Genomic DNA, 22,523 nt, shown 5'->3' with positions numbered 1-22,523 from the left:
ATGTTAATGGCTAACATAACAACATATAGTTACCTCATAATAACTGTAATTCACAAAATGAAACCAGATTAAAAATGTAAATAAAGTGTTTATTTGGGCTGCTGCATTATATTTGATATTCTGTTCACATTACGAAATAATGTCCATGTATTTGAAACATGAAACTTGGTAGGAATCCTTGGGATATTGTAATTTTGTTTATTCATATCATTTCATTTATTTTTTCATGAAAACAATTGAATTTACTACATGTAGGTCAATTGTTAGCAACAATATATAAGACACACGAAAAATTAGTGGAGGCCCAGTATCAGTATTATGAAAGATCTTGAGCTGCATTCTACATCTACATACTCTGTAAATCACATTTAAGTGCTTGGCAAAGGGTTCATTGAACCACCTTCACAATTCTCTATTATTCCAATCTCATATAGCGATCGGAAGGAACAAACATCTGTGTCTTTCCGTATGAGCTCTGATTTCCTTTATTTCGTCATGGTGATGGTTTCTCCCTAAGCAGGGCAGCTTCAACAAAATATTTTCACTTTCAGAGGGGAAAATTGGTGATTGGAATTCTGTGAGAAGATTCTCCGTGTCCAAATATTTCTTTGTTTTAATGATGTCCATCCCAAATCATTTATCATTTCAGTGACACTCTCTCCCCTATTTAGCAATAACACAAAACATGCTGCCTTTCTTGGAACATTTTTTATGTACTCTGTCAATTCTATCTGGTAAGAATCCCACGCCAAGCAGCAGTATTCTAAAAGAGGGTGGACAAGCGTAATGTATGCAGACTCCTTAGCAGATCTGTTAAATTTTCTAAGTGTTCTGTCAATGAAACTCAGTCTTTGATTAGCCTTCCCCACAACATTTTCTGTGATCCTTCCAATTTAAGTTGTTCATAATTGTAATTCCTAGGTATTTAGTTGTATTTGCAGCCTTTAGATTTGACTGATTTATTGTGTAACCAAGGTTTAACAGATTCCTTTGAGCACTCATGTGGATGACCTCACACTTTTCGGAATTTAAGGTCAACTACCAATTTTTGCACCATACAGATATCGTTTTTAAATCATTTTGCAATTTGTTTTGCTCTTCTGGCGATTTTACTAGTTGATAAATGACAGTGTCATCTGCAAGACAGTTGCTCAGATTGTCTCCCAAATCGTTTATATAGAAAAGGAACAGCAATGGGCCTATAACACTACCTTGGGGAATGCCAGAAATCACTTCTGTTTTGCTCGATGACTTTCTGTCAGTTACAACAAACTGTGAGGTCTCTGACAGGAAATCACATATGAAGTCACATAACTGAGACGATATTCCGTAAGTACACAATTTCACTACAAGTCGCTTGTGTGATACAGTGTCAAAAAAAAGCCTTCTGGAAATTCAGAAATATGGAATCAATTTGAGATCCCGTGTCAATAGCATTCAACACTTCATGCGAATAAAGAGCTAGTTGTGTTTTACAACAATGATGTTTTCTAAATCTGTGTTGACTGTGTGTCAATAGACCAGTTTCTTTGGGGTAATTCATAATGTTTGAACACAATATATGTTCCAAAATATATGTGTTCCATATCAACATTAATTATATGGGCCTGTAATTTATTGGATTACTCCTACTACTTTTCTTGAATATTGGCGTGACCTGTGCAACTTTCCAGCATTTGGGAATGGATCTTTCATCAAGTGAATGGTTGTATATGATTGTTAAGTATTGCTTCACTACTCTGAGGATATCTAATTCTACGTTACTCGTGTTGGCAGCTGTTCTTAATTTGAATTCTGGAATATTTACTTTGTCTTCTTTTGTAAAGGCATTTTGGGAGGCTGTGTTTAGTAACTCTGCTTTGGGAGCACTGTCTTCAATAGTATCTCCACTGCTATCATGCAGAGAAGATATTGATTGTGTCTTGCCACTAGCATACTTCACATATGACCAGAATCTCTTTGGATTTTCTGTCAGGTTTTGAGGCAAAGTTTCATTGTGTAAACTATTATAAGCATCTAGCATTGAAGTCTGCTGATATTTTTCAGGCGCTTGAAATTTAGCTCAGTTTTGGAGATTTTGCCTCTGTTTAAATCTGGCAAGTAAACTCACCCATAAATTGGATATTCAGTGAAACAACACTCAACTGGCCAAATGGCTTTCTCCAGTTTCTACATAGTCCAGGTATTATGGCTTCAGCACCATGTTTTCCAAACTTGTACATGTACATGAATATGGCAAATAATACACCAAACAGACCTCCTATGAGTTTTCATTGAGAGTATACTAGTTTCCTCATTAGAAAAAACCTACTTCATCTTTCTATATGGTAGTGATGATTCCAATGTTTATGTCATATGAAATTGGTTCCTAGATTTGATGATGGAGGGAGGGGAGGAAGGGAGAGAGAAAGACAGAGAGAGAGAGATTAATTTATGGCTTAATTTTGACAAGCTGTCTAAGTGCAAATTGAATTCATGGAGGTTTTTTAACACCAGATAATAATGTTAAATTCCATGGAACATTGGTATTTTGATATGCTTGAATCATGAAGCATGGACCTTGTGGTGGTGGAGTGTCTTGGGGTCCTCAGTGATACAGATAGCCATAACCTAGGTGTAACCACAATGTAGGGGTATCTGTTGAGAGGCCAGATGAATGTGTGGTTTCTGAAGAGAAGCAGCAGGCTTTTCAGTAGTTGCTGGTGGAACAGCCTGGATGATTATCAGTTCTGGCTTTGTAACATCAACCTGCCATGCTGGTACTGCAAATGGCTTTCAGCGAGGGGAAACTATAGTCATAATTTTTTTCACGTGCTTTGTGTACGGTATATGGTTAAACAAAGCTGATGTCCTCTCAGGTAAAATATCTTGGAGGTAAAAATAGTCACTTATTTGGATCTCCACCCAGGGAGTGGTCAGCAGGATGTCATCATCAGGAAAAATGATACTGGGATTCTATGGATCGAGCAAGGACTGTTAGATCTTTTAATCAGATAGGTAGGTTAGAAAGTTTAAAAAGGGAAATGAACAGACTGAAGTTAGTTATAGGAGATTAATGAAGTTCAATGGCAGGATGAACAGGATTTATTTTTAGTGAGTACAGGGTTGTAAACACAAAATCAAATATAGGCAATCCATGAGAAGGCCAAATAATGAATACGAAAGTAGGAATGCATATAAACTACTATGAGCAGCATAGTGAATGCATTATCATAGCCAATATAGACAAAAAGCCATCATTCCCCAGTGCAGTACAAGTTTATGTGCCAACTAACTCTGCAGATGATGAAGAGACTGAAAATAATGTATGATCAGATAAGATAAATTATGCAGATAGTTAAAGGAGATAAAAATTTAATTCTAATGGGGGACTGCAATTCAATAGTAGGAAAAGAAGAGATGGAAAAATAGTATGTTAATATGGCCTCGGGGAAAGGAGTGAAAGAGGAATCCACCTGAAAGAATCTTCTACAGAGCACAATTTAATCATTGTTAACACTTGTTTTAAGAATCATGAAAGACAGCAGAACCATTAAACTGCAAGACATTACCAGATGCAGATGTGGACTCCATTCACAATTCACTTCTTATGAACCATAGATTAAAAAGGAACAAATTGCACAAGGCAGTAAATTAAGGAGATGGAACCCGGTTAAGTTGAAAGACGCAGACGTTATTGACAGTTTCAAAGAGTGTATTATGCAATGGTTGACTGAAAAGGGTGAAAGAAAACAAAATGGGTAGCTTTAAGAGAACAGATAGTGAAGGCAGGAAAGGATCAAATAGGTAAAAGGACAAGACCTAATAGAAATCCTTGAATAATACAACAGATATTGAGGCAGTGCAAAATGGCTAAACAGGAATGGCTAGAGGACAAATGTAGGAATTTAGAAGTGTATTCCGCTAGGGGAAAGTTAGATACCACCTAGAGGAAAATTAAAGAGATTTTTGGCAGATGTATGACTATCAAGAACTCAGATGGAAAACCAGACCTAAGCAAAGAAGGGAAAGCTGACATGCGGAAGGAGTCTACAGAGGGTCTATACAAAGAAGATGGACTTGAAGGCAACAGTATACAAATGGAAGAGGATGTAGATGAAGATGAGATGGGAGATATGACACTGCAAGAAGAATCTGACAGAGCAATGACAGAAGCAAGGCCCCTGGAATAGACAACATTCTGCCAGAACTATTAATAGCCTTGGGAAACCCCGCATGACAGAACTCTTCCATATGTTGTGCATGATGTGTGAGACATGTGAAATACCCTCAGACTTCAAGAAGAATGTAATAATTTTAATTCCAAAGGAAAAAGGTGTCGACAGTTGTTTATATTAACAAACTATCAGTTTAATAAGTCATAGTTGCAAAATACTAGCAAGAATTGTTTACAGAAAAATGAAAAAGCTGGTAAAAGCCAACCCTGGGAAGATCAGATTGTATTCTAAAGAAATGCAGGAATGTGTGAGGTGATACTGACTGTGTGACTTATCTTAGAAGACAGATTAAGGAAAGACAAACCTATGTTCACAGCATCTGTAAACTTGGAAAAAACTTTTGACAACGTTGCCTGGAATGCACTCTTTGAAATTATGATGGTTATGAAGGTAGCAGAGGTAAAATACAAGGAATTAAGTCTATTTACAACTTGTACAGATCCCAGATGCCAGTAGTAAGAGTCAAAGGGCATGAGAGGGAAGCAGTGGTGGAGATGGAAGTGAGACAGAGTTGCAGGCTATCCCCATGTTATTCAGTCTGTACACTGAGCAAGTGGAGAAAGGAAACCAAAGAAAACTTTGGAGGAGGAACTGAAGTGCAGGGAGAAGATATAAAAATTACATGGACTGCAGTTGAACTGAATGTGGTAATGCTGAGGGAATTAGCATAGGAAATGAGATACCAAAAGTGGTAGACAAATCAGTAGATGAGTTTTGGTATCTGAGCAGGAAAATAAATGATGATGCCCGAAGTACGGAGAATATAAAATGTAAACTGATAATGGCCATTAAAACTTTTCCGAAGAAAAGAAATTTATTAACATCAAATAAAGATTTGAGTGCCAGGAAGTCTTACCTGAAGGAATTTGTCTGGAGTGTAGCATTGTATGGAAGTGAAACGTGGACGTTAACAGTTTAGACAAGAAGAGAACAGAAGCTTTTGAAATGACGGGCTACAGAAGACTACTGAAGATTTATATGGGCAGACAATGTAACTAAGGCACAGGTACTGAGTAGAATTGGGGAGAAAAGAAATTTGGGGCACAAGCTAAATAAATGAAGGGATCAGTTGATAGGACACATTCTGAGACATCAAGGGATCACCAACTTAGTATTTGAGGTCAGTGTGGAGGGTAAAAATTGTAGAGGGAGACAAAGAGATGAATATAGTAAGCAGGTTCAAACAAAGGTTTGTTGTGGTTGTTACTTGGAGATGAAGAGGCTTCCACAGATAGAGAAGCATGGAGAGCTGCATCAACCCAATCTCTGGACTGAAGACCACAACAACATTTTGGTTTGTTCAAGTAAATAATGTAAGGTGGTACAGTAGAGTCATACTCATTACAGCTGATTCATTTTCAAGAGTAATACATGTAACATCACTTAATGTGCATGTAAGTAAATTTTCATTCACATGATTTTCTTGCTTTATTCTTTTTGAGGTATCAAGAGAACTGGGTGGCAAGGCACAGCTAGTGTCAAGTGCTGAGCTGGTGGTGGTAGCTGGTGTCCAGCCACATTGTTATCTGGGATGTAGAGGTCATCTAAGTATCATCTCACATACAAATAATGCCCTTCAAGCACATGGATGTAAAAATTTGGTCACTGTAATGCTGTCCAAGTTGAGTCCATGAACTTTCTTTTTCTTTGTTCATTTCAAACTTTACGTTTAGTAGCAATTGTACATTGTAATTGTGGACTGTAATGGATATGTCAGATTGTAAAATCACTCTCTGGCATTATATGAATCAAGTAATTTAAAAATTCAACAGAGAAGTTTTTGGAGTGAGGAAGAGAAAAAAAAGGAAAATATGCATTTAGGGGAGGGATGAAATTCATGAAAGAAGAGTAAGATTCTCATGAGTTTCCAGAACTGCAATTGGAGGAAAAGGATTGTTTGTCGTAGTGGTGGTGGGGGCATCAGGACATCGGGACACTGAAAAGATCAGCTTAATTGCACTGGAGGGTAATAGAAGAGCAACACTACAATGGAGATATCTTCAAAAGAGAACAGAAAGATTTTACAGATGCTGTACAGCTTGTATAATGAAACAAACAGATGCAGAGAATACCTACGATTGTAATTTTTGTTCCAGACTGGATGTCATTATAACTCTTCAATAATAATAAGAATTCCATCTCACTCAATGGTCTCACCCAAGTCTTTCAACTGGATGCCACTTCAGCAACTTATGTGTCCCTTACCTACCCCAGTAATCCTACTGGAGACAGGGGACCTGCAGTTTGATATGGAATGGAACCACACCAACGTTCCTTGCAAATTTTCATACTGTTGAGAGGTGAAGGGTAGGTTCATAGGAGGCTGGAATATTTTATGGTCTGACTGAGAGTATATCCAAAATCTTTCAATTTCCAAGCATGCACTTTGCCAGTATCCCCACTGAGCTTGTCACTTCTATAATGAAAAGGACATCATCAGAAGGAAATCAGATAAAACTCTGAAGATAATACTTCCTATTTTATGCTTTTAATGTGCTTGTTTTTATTATTCAGGTAAGTGTACCAAATCTGCACAGAGAAAGGGAACATCCTACAGATGGCCACAGACACCATCATGTAACATAATTGACTCACAAAAAAGGAAACAGGAAACATTGACATCATATTATCCACTTTTAGGAGGATTTCAGTGTAACCACGTGGTCATTTTGTTTCAACATCAGGAGAAAGTGAGGAATAAACAAATTAAAAAGGAGCACATATAGAAACAGGCCTTTATCTCACCACATAAAAATAAAATTTGTCACAAAGAATGGGGAAATATTACCAAAACATAAAACTTTAGGAACAGATACGGAAATCCTGAAAGCCAAGAAAAAAGATTTTCAAGAAAACTTGATATACATTTGGAAGATTTGGAAGAAATTTAATCTAAATTGGTCAAATCAGCTGATGAAGTCACCACAGCAGAAGAACAAAGGAACACACATGACAGAATTCACGACAGGAAGAAGCACTACAAATAAGGAAGCTTTGAAATAAAAACAATCTAGGATTGCATGTAAGTTGTTAAAATTTAAAATTTATTAATCAGTAACCAGTTTTGATCATGGTCAAATTATCATCAGACCATCAAATCTACATGATGATGGCTCGAGAGAGTGGCAAGGAGCAGCCCACTATGTAAAGACAATAAACAATGTTTATCAGCAGGCTGCTCCTTGCTACTCTCTCCAGCCGTCATCATGTAATTTTAATGGTCAGTTTATGATTGTATCATGGTCAAAACCAGTCTGCAGATTTACAATTGTTATATTTTCAACAAATTCAACAAATTATTAAAGAATTAGAAAACAACAAAGCTCTAGGGAAAGACAGTGCTGTTACAAAAATGTCGAATAATCCACATTATGGAACTGTTAGGCATCTACAAAAGCAATCAATAACATATAGGAAACTGAAGAAATACAAGAAGACTGGAAAATATGACTTATTCATCCTTTATACAAAGAGGGTGACAAAACAGATGTGAATACATACTGAGGGATATCTCTACCCTGAGTGACATATAAAACCTGTCAAAAGCTTACCAAAATAGACTAGAAAATCAAATGGAGGAGCAATTAAGTGAACACCAGGGAGTGTTTAGGAGAAGAAGATCATGTTTCGAACAGACATTAAGCTTAAAGCTCTTAATTGGGTATGCTGAGCCCAAATTGTTTATTTGTGCTCTGTTGATTTTAAAAGAGCTTATGTTTATGTCAATAGAGATACACTGAATTCGGAGCTGAGAATAAAACAATGGCAATCATTCAGCAAACTTTGACTCATACAGTTTCCAAAGTCAAATTTTAAGGTGAAAGAACCAAACCTTTTGAAGCTAAAACAGGGATGAAGCAAGGAGACTAACTGTCTCCATTACCATTCAACTGCATTTTAAAGAAAGTAGTAAGGATTAGAGAAAATAACAGTTAACACTAAAAGACAGTTCTCAACAAAGAGACCTGTATGATCTGATGAGAATTCACAATCTAAGTTTGAAAGTGAAAAATCCCATATGGTGCTGTTCTACTTCAGAAACCCTGATAGATTGTGTTATCACAAACATACATGAGTCTATATAAAAAGTTAGTGGACTGAATACTGTAATTTCAAACCATTCAGGACTGTTACTGAGGTAATGGACAGCTCAGGACATAATGAAGTTGCATTTGTGGAAGAAAGGCAGATGGAAGAAACTAATCTAAATATGTTAAACATTGTGATTAGATCAAAAAAATTGAGTAATACGAATATTGCAAAATTTACTGATGAGTGCAGGAAAGCTTTCTGCTCAACAAACTATTACATAAATACTGTATACCCCAAGACAAACAGAAATATACCTAATGAGGAAGCTGGGTAAGGAACAGATCACACCATAAATCAAAAGAGAAAAAGGTACCAAAAACAAAACAAAACAAAAAACAATCTCTCTCTCTCCCCCCCCCCCCCCCCCCCCCAATGAAGTCTACCAGAACAGAAAGAGTGGTTACAGGAGATAGTTAAAAAAACCAAATCAATGTACTTTAAGAAACCAATAGAAAGTCCACATAATACAGCAAAGATTATCTGGACTTTCTGTAATGCAGATAGGAAAGTAGTGAGAAGCACAAACAATGCAAACATATGTAAGTGTGAACGCTTTCATGGCCATTGTCACTGTAGGTAAAATGTTGTAGGTTGTTAGGCATGTCACTGTATTTTTCACTTTCTTCTACATGACTGACATTTTGATCCCTCTGCTGGGTTCTTATTCAGGATCTCGTAATGTTCCCAGTTAGCTGAACACTCAGCCAACAGTGAAGACCGCAAGACCCTGAAGAATATCCCAGCAGAGGGATCAGAAAAATGGTAGCGTAGAAGAAACTGAAGAATAATGTCATGCGGCCTAACAGCCTAGAAGATTTCACCTACATTAGAAAATAAATCAGTAAGGAGGACCCGCATGAGGTGGGTTCCATTTTCAATAAACACTACTCCACTGTGGTAAACAAACTCATGTGGCAAAAAGCCACAAACAAAAAGTATTAGAAAAAATGTAAACATAATCTGTTTGTTCCATTATTATACAGATAACAGAGAAGTATCAAAACTAATAAGCAGAATGAAAACAAAAAATATAGAAGTACTGCTCACACTATTTAGAACAGTCACTGACATATTTTTCATAAACAAGTCTATGGAAGATTCTCTGAAGCCCTCAAAGCAAATAAAGTGATTGCTATACATGGTGGGGTCAATAAGTATTGGAAGGAACGAAGGAAGGAAGATTGGGTCCCATCAATACTGAGGTCATTAGAGATGGAGCACAGCCTCAGATTGTGTCAAGGGTGGGGAAGGAAATTAGCAGTGCCCTTTCAAAGGAACAGGTGCTGAAAATAAAGCTGGGAATGTAGTCTACATGGACAATCACTTACAAGTTCTTGGGCATGGTAGTCAACAGGGACTTGTCTCGGGAAAAACAAATAGATAATGTAGCACCACCACTTTTTTTTGGCATAACTGAATAAATGCCTCTACCACAGATAATGCAAGAGACCTTGGAAGCAGGCCAGATCAGAGCTGACCAAATGCAGTTGCAACTGGAGCTGGTATGGCAAATACTGGCTCCAAGGTATCGGGTCAATTACTACATGCTACAACTCACTGGAGGAACAAGAGGCATAATAGGAATGCCACAGCAGAAAGGCAGAGCCACTGCAGCCTGAGTGACCTAGCTGCATTACACCTGAGCTATAGTTCATTGTGGCTTACGTAACATTAGCCCAAGCTGTAACAAAATAAGCACTGGCCAAGTCTGTATAAATACTTATAATTCCTCATCAAAGTCCGCTAGGCACAAGTCCTGAGGTGGACCTATGTTGGCCTATGAGCCTATGAGTCTACAAGAATCAACAATTCGCCACCTTTAGACACTGCCACTACTAGCTGCAGCACATCTGATGGTGTGGATTTAGCACCCTCCAACCAGCAGGCTACCTGAGCCCTACTTCAGCTGACACCAGCTTCCTACCTTAGGAGTCAACTGTTCAAGCCTGGGGCCTTGCAGCCACTCAGCCATCATTGCCTGTTCAGGGAAAACTCCTTGCTGCCTGCATTTGTTTGTGTGGGTGGACGCTGACGCTGCTGTGAGCCACCTAACCCATACTAGGACTACGGTGTGATTCAGTATGCCTTAGTACACCTCATCAAGTGCAACTGGGCAGCCTTTAGACTGTAGTAGGTCATTGTGACTGCTGTAGTTTATTGAGTAATAAATGAATGTACTTCACCTGATGTTTTCATGTTGATATGAGAGATGACTACCAGTCATCTACACACTGCTTCACAAGTACCCCGCCCAGGATGGTGTACTACTGGCTTCCTGACACTAACAAGTCAGTACCATCACCCATCACAGTAGCCATCCAGTCCCAGCCATTGCAGTAATACAGGTCCAGTAATCAGTTCATACTTATTCCTAATGAGGATGTTGTCTAGCACAGTATACGAAGACACATTAATAAAGATGTACTATCATCTCGTCTATGCATTCTTGTCATATCATGTACCGATTTGGGGTCCTGCTGCCAATGCTCATATTGAAAGAATGGTTACTTCAAAAGGAAGCTGTGAGATATATTGTAAAGTTACATATATAATTGATTACTTACCTCAAGGAATATTGCACCATATCCCCAAATAAAGCTTTGCATACATATAATACTAGAAACTGGACTGATTACCATATAACAACTAAAAGACTGAAAGTAAAAGGCAAGGTCCTTATAGAAGCAGTGTGTATTTTTTGTAATAAGCTCCTAGATGACATAAAGAGTAAAAAGTATTGTCAGCATTTACAAGAAAATTAAAATATAGCATGCTATGAATTGTCACTACAGCATATCAGAACAGCAACACAAACATCACAGCACCTAAACATAAACTGTATATACTTATGGGTAAATGTGTGTGTGACTGAAGAAAAGGATTAACATTAAAGTTGTCTTATCATATTTAAATATTTTCATTAAATAATGGAAACTCCAGTTAGAAATATCAACAATGTAGGGAAAGACAGATTGCTACTTACTGTAAAGAAAGTACATCAAGTTACAGACAGGCACAATTAAAAGATACTTACATAAAGCTTTAGGCCAAAGCCTTCATCAGTAAAAGAGAGACACACACCATTCACACACACAAGCAAGCACAGCTCATGCACACATGACCATCAACTCCAACATCTCATGTCAGAATGTCATTTACCTATAAGCACATATAGTTTGTGTTTAGGTGCTGTGATATTTGTGTAGGTATTATGATATGCTGAAGCAAAAATTTGTTTATCACATCTGTTCGAGTTTCTCTTGGTTCAGGTAGTAAATTGATACAATCCTCTTGTAACATATATGCATGATGATATAATTTTATTTCTCCTTAATTGCCAGCCGCGGTAGTCGAGTGGTTCTAAGCGCTTCAGGCTGGAACTGCGCAACTGCTACGGTTGCAGGTTCAAATGCTGCCTCGGGTTTGGATGTGTGTGATGTCCTTAGTTTAAGTAGTTCTACGTCCTAGGGAACTGATGACCTCAGATGTTAAGTTCCATAGTGCTCAGAGCAATTTGAATCATTTTCTCCTTAATTACTACAAAATCCAACTGTTACTCAAAACTCACCTGGATTGTAACTATGGAAATGAAAGCTTTAGTATGATTTGTGTATACATCATTTTGTTCATCTTGGAGAATCTCAAAAAGATCAATTTTGAATGGATATAGTGACTCCGCACATTGTCTTATGATGTCTTTTAAGATTGATAGTTGCAGAAATATCCTTCCTGCTGCTGGCCATTGGCTACCAAGTCCAGAGAAAATAAACCATACCGATTTTCTTTGTTTGTTGCAGACCTGTTAAGGAATATAAAATGAAGATTAGCTGGTGAGATACCTGCTAAATAACAGAAGTTCAATGCAAATTATAGTTATATACATTCTGTAATTAAACAATTGTATTTACACATCATATTAAGAGATATAAGGTAACTTTATGGGTAAAAAAAAAAAAAAAAAACAATGTTCTTCACAGTAAAACTAATTTTCAGGATTTCATAAACAATATCTCACTATCTGAACTTGCTTTTATGTTCTAACGTTTGTTCTGTTGACACAGTCCACATCACATCATAATGTTTGTAGTGATTAAGAACTATGGAAGAACAACTAGCTAATAATGAAAAATTTCACTTACTTGTACATCTTGCAGGCTGCTGCCATTGGGATTCATCACCACGTAGCCCCTCCAGTCATGTTGTATGATGTTTACTGAGTGTATTTCTTGTATAAGTGCTTGGAATGCATGACTTTTATTCTCATCTTGAAGCTGCTCATGTAAAACAGAAGGGTAGGCTAAATATCTGGCTTGAAAGCTATCCTGGTCAACATATTCTACTCTTATGGTTTTGAACTAATAATATGGAATTATAGTATTAGATACATTAAACAGTATAATATAAGTATGAAGATGGTATCTGTTCTTTTGGACATGCTCGAAAGAACAGATACCATCTTCATATATATGGCTCACCAGCAATTTGACCATCTTCTTCTGTGCGGATGCACAAACATTGCCTGAACTCTTACAGGAATCAGCAAAAAGCCGCGAATATTGAGTATAATGGGCAGGGGCACTATGAATATAGTGCGGCACAAGAAGTTGGGAATGTAGGTCTCACGGAACGCGTGCCAGAGATAAGTTCCTGCAGTCACTCTATCCTCTGTGTCCTTAGTGGCTCAGATGGATATGGCATCTGCCATTTAAGCAGGAGATCCCAGGTTTGAGTCCCAGTGGGGCACAAAATTTCAGTTGTCCCCGTTGACTTACATCAATGCCTGTACGCAGCTAGGGGTATTCAATTCATTGTAATTTCAGTATAACATACACATTTATTAGCCATAAACATCATTAAGGGTAAATTATGATAAATTTTTATTTTTTTCATTTTATGTATATGTGCAATTCTCCTTAAATGTAGCATTAAAATTAAATGAAAGTAGTCATAAAATATGCACCGAGTAAAAGATTCTTTTTCATCTCCCACAACCTTAATTCCAGTCTCAACCCATTATAATGGAATATGTTATTCAGAAGAACATAGATTCAGCCCACATTTCACTGTAAGAGGCACAAGGGATTAAAACTACTTGATTCCATTAGGCAAAAATTTGTACACTGGAGCTTAACTACGAACCCTGTTTCCTGGAAAAAACTTTTTTACCAAGCAGCTGAATTTCATATACTACAGTATAGAATAGTACTATGGTGGTCATTTTTTATCTTTTCTGTGTATAGGTACAGTAAGATAGCCTATAGTGATTACTACACACTGACACCACAGTCAGCATTTGTGATAGTCGCATGCGTCAAAGTTCACACGTGAGTGCAAAATGAAGACAGAAGAACGCCATCCTTACACCAAGCATTTTTGTCACTAGGGATGCAGTGATTCATCTGCAGTGATGTGCCACATTTGCTCTTAGAATAGAAGAACAACTAGTGATTTTTACTCTTTGTTTTTTGTCGAGATTCTTGGACTCTTGTTGATATAGTAACACTCACACAACAGTGAATGTGGAGAGTTAATGAATCTGTTTGAAGTTCCATCTCACCCATAACTTGACGTTTCACTCACCTTAGTGGTTGACACTCGCCAGTTTTGCAATCGGCTTAGCTTTACAGCAATGGGTAGATGGTGCATGGCAGCTGCTGGCCTATTTTTCACATAAACTGATGCCTTCACAGCAGTGTTGGAGCACTTATGATAGGGAGCTGTTGGCCATCTACCAACTGATCAAGCGCTTTGGGTCACAGATCGAAGCATGGGATTTCACAGTTTATATAAATCTCAAACCATTGGTATAGACATTCAGGAAGAACAGTGATGATTGCTCACCACGTCAGTACTCTCAGCTCGAGTTTATAAGCGAATTAACTATGGACTTGCGGCACATTGCTGGACTGACCAATGTGGTGGCCAACGGCTTATCCAGAGTATCTCATGTTTCACAACCACTGAACATGACAGAGCTAGCAGTTGTGCAGCAAGAAGATTCTGAGCTACAAGCAATACTACGTGATGACAAAACTTCGCTAAAATTGCAACTGGTCGACATTCTGGTTGAAGCTGGCAAGGTCTACTGCAACATACTGCATGGCAGATCATGACCATATGTACTGACCGTATTCTGTCAGACAGTTTTTGATAACCTCCATAACCTGTGTTACCCTGGAGTGCATGTGATGATTAAGAAAGAGGTCTGTGTGGGCAGGCATGGACAGAGATTGATGTCAGTGGACTACAGCTTGCCGGCACTGCCAGTTATGCAAAGTTGCCTGCCAAGTGCATGCTCCAATAGGGGAGTTCCCGGATGTCAGCGTGTGTTTTGCTCACATTCACCTAGACATGGTAGGACCACTGCTTCCCTTAGACGGCCGTCGCTATTTAATGACAATGATTGACAGGTACATGCGTTGGCCAGAAGCAGTACCTATTGATGACATTTCAGCAGAAATGCTAGCAGCAGCTTACATGTTACCATGGCTTGCCAGATTCAGTTTCCCTCTCCATATAACAACAGACTGAAGGAGGCACTTCAAGTCTGAATAGTTCACACAGCTGGCCAAGTTCTGTGGATGCTCGCACAATAATACCACTGCCCACCACTTGGCTAGTAAAGGCATGCTGGAAAGATGGCACCACACTTTGAAGGCAGCTCTGATGTGCCATAGGACCACATGGAATTCAGCACTGCCCATTGTCCTGCTTGGTCTGATGACTGTATTCAAACTAGACATTGAGGCTTCACCAGCAGAGCTTGTATACAGAGTCACTGCGTCTACCACACGAATTCGTCGACACCACAGAGATATGTGACTTTAACAATCAACCATAATTCCTACATACTTAACGTGAGACTGCGGACTACATGAAACCAGTGAAAGCCACTAGGTACAGACAGAACACGACTTTCATGCACAAGGATCGGGACACATGCACACATGTTATGCTTCGCACAGACACCATCAAACTACCACTGCAACCACCCCTACACTAGTGTGCTGCGCAGGAGCTTACATACCATGGACATTCTCATTAATGCCACACGAGTTATAGTTTCAATGAATAGAGTTAAATGGCCTACATGTTCAATGATGTGCTCACTACACTGCCACAAATTTCAAGAGAGGAGAAGGAAGGGACTACAATCCAGCCTCCCATTCCACCACCACCTCAACAACACCAAGATGAAGCAAAATGCATTATTTTCTCAGGAAGACACGTTCATTTCCCTGCCAGGTACAGAGAAGATAACTTACCACACTCCACTCTCACCAAGGGGGCCCTTGTAGCAACTACTACACACTGACTCCGCAGTTGGTGCATGCGATAGTCACTCGCATCAAAGTTCGCATGTGAGTGCGAAATGAAGTCAGAAGAATGCTGTCCTCATGCCGAGTGTTTTTGCCACTAGTGGCACGGTGATTCACCTCCAGCAATGCTCCACATTTGCTCTTAGAATAGCAGAGCAACTACCAATTTTTACTCTTTGTTTTTTGCAGAGATTCTGTGACTCTTGTTTATATAGTAACGATTACACAACTGAGAATGTGGAGAGTTAATAAATCTGTTTGAAGTTCCAACTCGTCTTTGATTGTATGGAAGTTCAAGTGCGGGATTTTCTCACATAGTTATACCTATTGTCAGTGGTCAGCAACCTGAAACCTCAATCATTTGATGTTTTATGTGATTAAAATGTATCTACCTTGTAATAGAACTTGCTTAGAAGGTACATTTTAAGACATGCTTTGCATCATTAATGTATGCCCATTTAATTTATAGCAAAGTTTTATCTGTTCTTGCTATAATTCACTTTTCCTCATTGTTTTTTGTGAAAGTTCTGTACGCAGTTGAAGCTTTTGCATAATATTATCACTTATAGTGAAAATAAGCTGTTCTTTGTTTTCTATAACTCTTTCACAGATGTTGTGACCTCCAAGATATATAGAAAAAGACACATAGCAAGTCATGATTTTGGAAAAAAGTGACTTACGTAGTTTATGGAAGTTGTATTTTCAACTGTCTTAATAATTCTTCATGTGATGAAGCATCTTATACTTCAAGAATAGTTTAACCAAAGAGAGAGAGAGAGAGAGAGAGAGAGAGAGAGAGAGAGAGAGAGAGAGAGAGAGAGAGAGAGAGAGAAAACAAAAAAAAGTCATATCTTATCAATGAGTCCACCTGTCCACACTATACATTTTTAATAATCTACTGTGTTTTGCATCCTGTTAGAATTTTGACACAACAAAATGTAATACTTAATTTATTAGTTATTTGGGTATTCGTAATTATAAACATTATGAACTTGTGGTGCACACAGCTCAATCAACACTGTCACATATCAGTGTCACATTCTCTTACACTGAAGAGCCAAAGACATTGGTACACCTGCCTAATATTGTGTAGGGCCCCCGCGAGCATGCAGAAGTGCTGCAAAACATTAATTCAGGATTTAACATTAATTCAGCACCCGCTTCTCTACTCTGTGGCTCTTACCCCAGTGATTATTCCAACTGTAAGACTTGCCCTAGGTACACTCATACCTCTACCTACACCAGCCCTGTAATTTGCAAAGGGAAATGATACATTGTGTACCAGATACCGTATAAACATCTTTTGGCCTTTACATTGACAAGAATACTGCTAATTACGTGGCACGTTGCTACAGGTGAATCACCGTGCCCCTAGTGGCGAAAACACTTGGCGTAAGGACAGCATTCTTCTGACTTAGACATGAGTGATTATCGCATGCGCCAACTGCAGAGTTAGTGTGTAGTAGTTGCTACAGGAGCCCCCTAACGAGAGCAGTGTGTGGTAAGTTTTCTCTGTGCCTGTCAGGAAAATGAACGTGTCTTCCTGAGCAAATCATGCATTTTGCTTCATCTTGATGTGGTTGAGGTGATAGTGGAGTGGGAGACTAGACTGTAGTCCCTTCCTTCTCCTCTCTCCAAATCTTTGGCAGTGTAGTTGGCACCTCGTTGAACATGTAGGACAGTTTAACTCTATTCATTGAAACTGTAACTTGGGTGCCATTAATGAGAATGTCCGTGGTATGTAAGCTCCTGCGCAGCACACGGTGTGGTCCAGTGTAGGGTGGTTGCAGTGGTGGTTTGACGGTGTCTGTGTGAGGCATAATATGCATTTTCTGTAACCAAAAATTTTCAAGATGAGATCAAGGCACTGGAAAATCACTGGACCAAGTGCATTAATCTACAAGGAGACTACATTGAAAAATAAATAATGTTTCAGTGATGTAAGTACATTTTTTTTATTCCATTTCGAGAGCTTTGGAACCACCCTTGTATGCAGAAGAAGTATAGACTTATCAGGAAATAAAAGATATAGAAACTAAAACAGAGTGAAGAGGGAATAGTTACTGAGAACAAATGCTGAGACTGAAAAATGTAACATAAATTAAGGTCAAGTGGGTGGCATGAATGAAGGACATGTTGTAATGCCAGTTCCAAGCTGAAGAATCCGGATGGTGTATGTTGTGAAAAGGGCACAAAGTCACAAATGTCATGTTGTAGACCATACTCTGCAACAGGATATTGTGTGTTGCCAGCATACACACCCTATCTACGACCATTCACCCTAACCAATAACTTAGCAGTATTCTCACCAATATAAAGGCCAAAACATGTTTATACAGTACCTGGTACATGATGTATCATTTCACAGGTGTTCTTCCCTTTGGGAATTACAGGGCTGGTGTAGGTAGTGGTATGAGGCTGCATAGGGCAAGTCTTACTGTGGGGTAAGAGCCACAGAGTAGGGAAATGGGTGCTGAAGGAGCATATGGTATTCAAGGATACCACTTCGACTGGAGGGCGACCAAAAGCTATTCACTTGGTGAGTAAATTTCTGTATCTATGTAAATGTAATAAGATGTTCTTGCTTTAGTCTAAGGTTCTTAAACCAATTCCCCAGGACATCAAATTACACAAAACAAAACCAAACAGAAGTTAGGCCCTTAATCAAAGATACCACACTAAAGGCAGTCAAACCAACCTACACAACTTACTCCAAATCTAGCAGTGAAATCCCAACTGAGGAGTCAGCTTCTAAACTCTGATTCAGTAATTTGAAGAACATGAATCAAAGGCCACCAAACAGTCTGTTGAATTTGTGGCATGGCAGGCTTTTTTTCCCTAACCTCCTAATTTTTAATACATTTATCTGTAGACATGTAATACCTATACAAAAATCTTTAAATTTATTTTTTATTAAATTAATTATTCAGATTATTACGTCAAGTGTTCTGATTCCATTTGTGTAATTATTTGTCATTAGGCACTCTTAATTAAAAGTTACACTTCATAAAGTCAGCACTGGAGTTTGTTACATGCATAAAACTGTAAACTAATAATTGTATTTAAGAAAGGTAATCTACACCATTTGAAGGTCTGTATCTTTTGCAATAAATAAACTTAAGAGTTCAGAGCCAGTTCCACTTTCTGTTGCACATTTGGCAATAAACACTGTTAGAGTCTCAACTTGGGCTGCATATTTTTGTTATCTTAATTTTTCTGTACAGAATGACATACAGTACTGACTGACCAACCCTTAAATTAATAATTTCAGATAATTTGTTCTAATTTTCAATATGGTGCTCATGCATGTAAATGAGGGGATTCACACTGCAGAAGAAAAATACTGTCCACTTATTTTTCTAAATCTGTAACCAGCAGTATTTTTTGTAACCAAAAATTCCATTGGTTCTCATAATTTATCAAAAACAATAAATCCCATAACAGCATGTGTGTTCCTATACCATTCCTCATAAGACCAACAAGCAGTCTGCAGTCTGAAATTAAATGAGTAAGATCTATGTAAGTCTGCAGGTTTTCATGGCCATTGTTACTGAAGGTAAATTCTCCTGGGTTGTTAGGCTGCAGCATACTTATTCTACACAAACAATGTTTCAAGCTTTCTGCTGCAATATTCTTCAGAATCTTGTGGTGCCCACAGGTGAATGAACACTGTCACATATCAGTGTCACATTCTCTTACACTAAAGTGTCAAAGAAATTTGTACACCTGCCTAATATTGTGTAGGGCCCCTGCAAGCATGCACAAGTGCCACAACACAAGTGGCTGGGACCCAACTAATGTCTGAAGTACTGCTGGACGAAATTGACACCATGAATCCTGTAGGGCTGTCTGTAAAACTGTAAGAGTATGAGGAAATGGAGATCTCTCTTGAACAGAATGTTGCAAGGCATCCCAGATATGCTCAACAATGTTCATTTCTAGGGAGTCTGTTGGCCAGCGGAAGTGTTTAAACTCTGAAGAGTGTTCCTGGAGCCACTCTGCAGCAATTCCAGAAGTGAGGGGTGTTGCATTGTACAGCTGGAATTGCCCATGTCTGTCAGAACACACAATAGACATGAATGGATGCAGGTGATCAGACAGGATGCTTATGTATGTGTCGCTCTTAATTAAAAGTTACACTAAATAAAGTAAGAATTAGAGTTTGTTACATACTTTGCTGACGTGCAGGGTCCATGGATTCATGAGATTGTCTCCATACCTGTACACGTCCATCTGCTCAATACAATTTGAAGAGAGAATCATCTGACCAGGCAACGTGTTTCCAGTCATCAACAGTCCACTGTCAGTGTTGATGGACCCAGGTGATGCATAAAGCTTTTTGTTTTGCAGTCATAAAGGGTATACGAGTGGGCCTTTGGCTCCAAAAACCCATATCAATGATGTTTCATTGAATGGTTCACACTCTGACACTTGTTGATGGCCCAGCATTGGAATCTGCAGCAATTTGCAGAAGGGTTACACTTCTGTCATGTTGAACGATTCTCTTTAGTCATCGTTGGTCCCATTCTTGATGGATCTTTTTCTGGCTGCAGCAATGTCAGAGATTAGATGTTTTACAGGATTCCTGATATTCATGGTACACTCATGAAATGCTCATATGGGAAAATCCACACTTCATCACTACCTCAGAAATGCTGTATCCCATCGCTCATGTGCTGACTATAACACTACATTCAGACTCAATTAAATCTTGATAACCTGACATTGTAGCAGCAACTATTGATAGAACAACCACACCAGGCACCTGTTGTCTCATATAAGCATTACCAATGGCAGCATCGTATTCTGCCTGTTTACATATCTCTGTATTTGAATACCCTCGTCTGTACCAATTTCCCTAGGTGCCCCAGTGTATAAAGGGGAAGCTTTGCTGCACTTATGTTCAAAAATGTTCAAATGTGTGTGAAATATTATGGGACTTAACTGTTAAGGTCATCAGTCCCTAAGCTTACACACTACTTAACCTAAATTATCCTAAGTACAAACACAAACACCCATGCCCGAGGGAGGACTTGAACCTCCGCCGGGACCAGCCTCACGCTTATGTTGTAGTACTGAGATATTGCATGTACCCGTGGTGCTGGCTCAGGCCACAATTATGCATATCATGTAAGTCAAAATACAGGAACTGGCAAACATAATAGTGAAGAATTTTAACGTGTAAAATCTTTCACATGATTACAAAATATTGCTCCAGATGTTCGACCATTTCAGAATACAGTAGCTCACAATTGGTTCACGTTTCACTTTAACAACAGAAAGCAAAAGGTTATTATCCACAGTGATGAGACTGGCTGTGATTTGTGGCCTGAGTGGGGTACATTCAAATGGGGGGTGCTCCAGGGATCAGTGTTGGGGCCATTCCTGTTCCTTATTTGTATAAATGATATACTCTCTAGTACTAGTATTACAGGTAATTCCAAAGTATTTCTGTTTGCTGATGACACTAGCTTGACAGTAAAGTATGATATGTGCAACATCGACTCTGTTTCAAATAGTGCAGTTCATGATCTACGAGGGTCGGTCAAAAAGTAATGCCTCCCATTTTTTTTCTACTTAAAAAAATTAAGTTAAGTGAAAAATTTGAATTTGGCGCCATTCCTCAAACCTTCTTCTGCAATCCACTGCAGTAGTAACTTTCTGTGTCAACAGGTGACAGCACAGCAGAAGTTTGTAAGATGGCCGACATCGATGTTCGTTTGAGACAGCATTGTGTGATTGAATTCTTGAATGCAGAAGGTGAAACGCTCATACGTATTCATGAAAGACTGAAGAAGGTGTATGGTGTTGTGACAGTGGATGTCAGCACTGTTAGACGATGGGTTCGTCGTTGTAAGGAAGCTGAAGGGCAAACACCGTTGACTGACGAAAAGCGGAGCGGCAGTCCGGTGAGTGCAGTGACTCCACACAACATTCAGCAAGTTGATGACATCATTCGTGGTGACCGTCGGGTGACTGCAGATGAAGTGTGTCGCATTATTTCTCTTAGTAAAGGCAGTGTGATCACGATTATTAAACAATTGGGGTACTCAAAAGTTTGTGCACGGTGGGTTCCAAGAATGTTAACCGATCAGAATAAAGAGGCAAGGAAAACAATAGCCTCCCAACACTTGCAGCGCTTCCGTTTGGAGGGAGATGAGTTTCTGAAAAAAATTGTGACCGGGGACGAAACATGGGTGCATTTTTTTGAACCCAAATCAAAGAGGCAGTCAATGGAGTGGCGTCACACAAGCTCGCCGAGGAAGAAAAAATTCAAAACTGTGCGATCGGCAGGGCAGGGAAAGTTATGGCAACAGTTTTCTGGGATACAGAGGGTGTGATTCTGGTTGATTTTTTGGAGCAGGGATGCACAATAAATTCTGTTCAATACGTCACAACCCTCAAAAAACTTAAAGCACGTCTTCAGCGAGTTCGCCCAACAAAATCAATGGCAGATGTTCTTCTTTTGCATGACAATGCAAGACCACACACCGGTCGTCACACCTCTGACGAGATTGTCAAAATTGGATGGAAAGTTTTGCCTCATCCCCCATACAGCCCTGACCTGGCACCATCAGACTTCCATCTGTTCGGGCCACTAAAAGAAGCTCATCGTGGGATTCATTTTGAAGATGAGGAGGTCATCAAAACATCCGTGCGTCAACGGCTTAGGAAGCAGAGCTGTGATTTTTACCATGCTGGGATACATGCCCTTGTTCAAAGATGGACCAAAACTGTAGAGATGGGCGGAGATTACATTGAAAAATGACAAAATGATCCTCAATGTTGTGGTTTTCAACCTATGTAATTGCATTTAAATTTCCTGACAATTAAACATAGAAAAAAAAATAGGAGGCATTACTTTTTGACTGACCCTCGTAAGTTCATGGCTTGC

The 22,523-nt window shown here is 38.9% G+C and overlaps 1 protein-coding gene across 1 annotated transcript in view; it reads right to left on the bottom strand.

Annotated features, from left to right (window-relative positions):
• LOC126353900 (fatty acid synthase-like) overlaps positions 1-22,523 on the bottom strand; it is a 445,172-nt gene that overhangs the window by 235,817 nt on the left and 186,832 nt on the right. Inside the window, exons 9-10 of the mRNA XM_050003124.1 lie at positions 12,449-12,580; positions 11,878-12,108 (exon numbers count right to left, since the gene is read on the bottom strand). Coding sequence (XP_049859081.1) covers positions 11,878-12,108; positions 12,449-12,580 — 363 coding nt within the window. The remainder of the gene's footprint in view (positions 1-11,877; positions 12,109-12,448; positions 12,581-22,523) is intronic.

This window comes from Schistocerca gregaria, chromosome 3 (genome assembly GCF_023897955.1).
Source record: "Schistocerca gregaria isolate iqSchGreg1 chromosome 3, iqSchGreg1.2, whole genome shotgun sequence".
Taxonomy (NCBI): domain Eukaryota; kingdom Metazoa; phylum Arthropoda; class Insecta; order Orthoptera; family Acrididae; genus Schistocerca; species Schistocerca gregaria.
The sequence above is the reverse complement of the archived record's forward strand: the minus strand, read 5'-3'. Positions and strand labels throughout refer to the sequence as shown.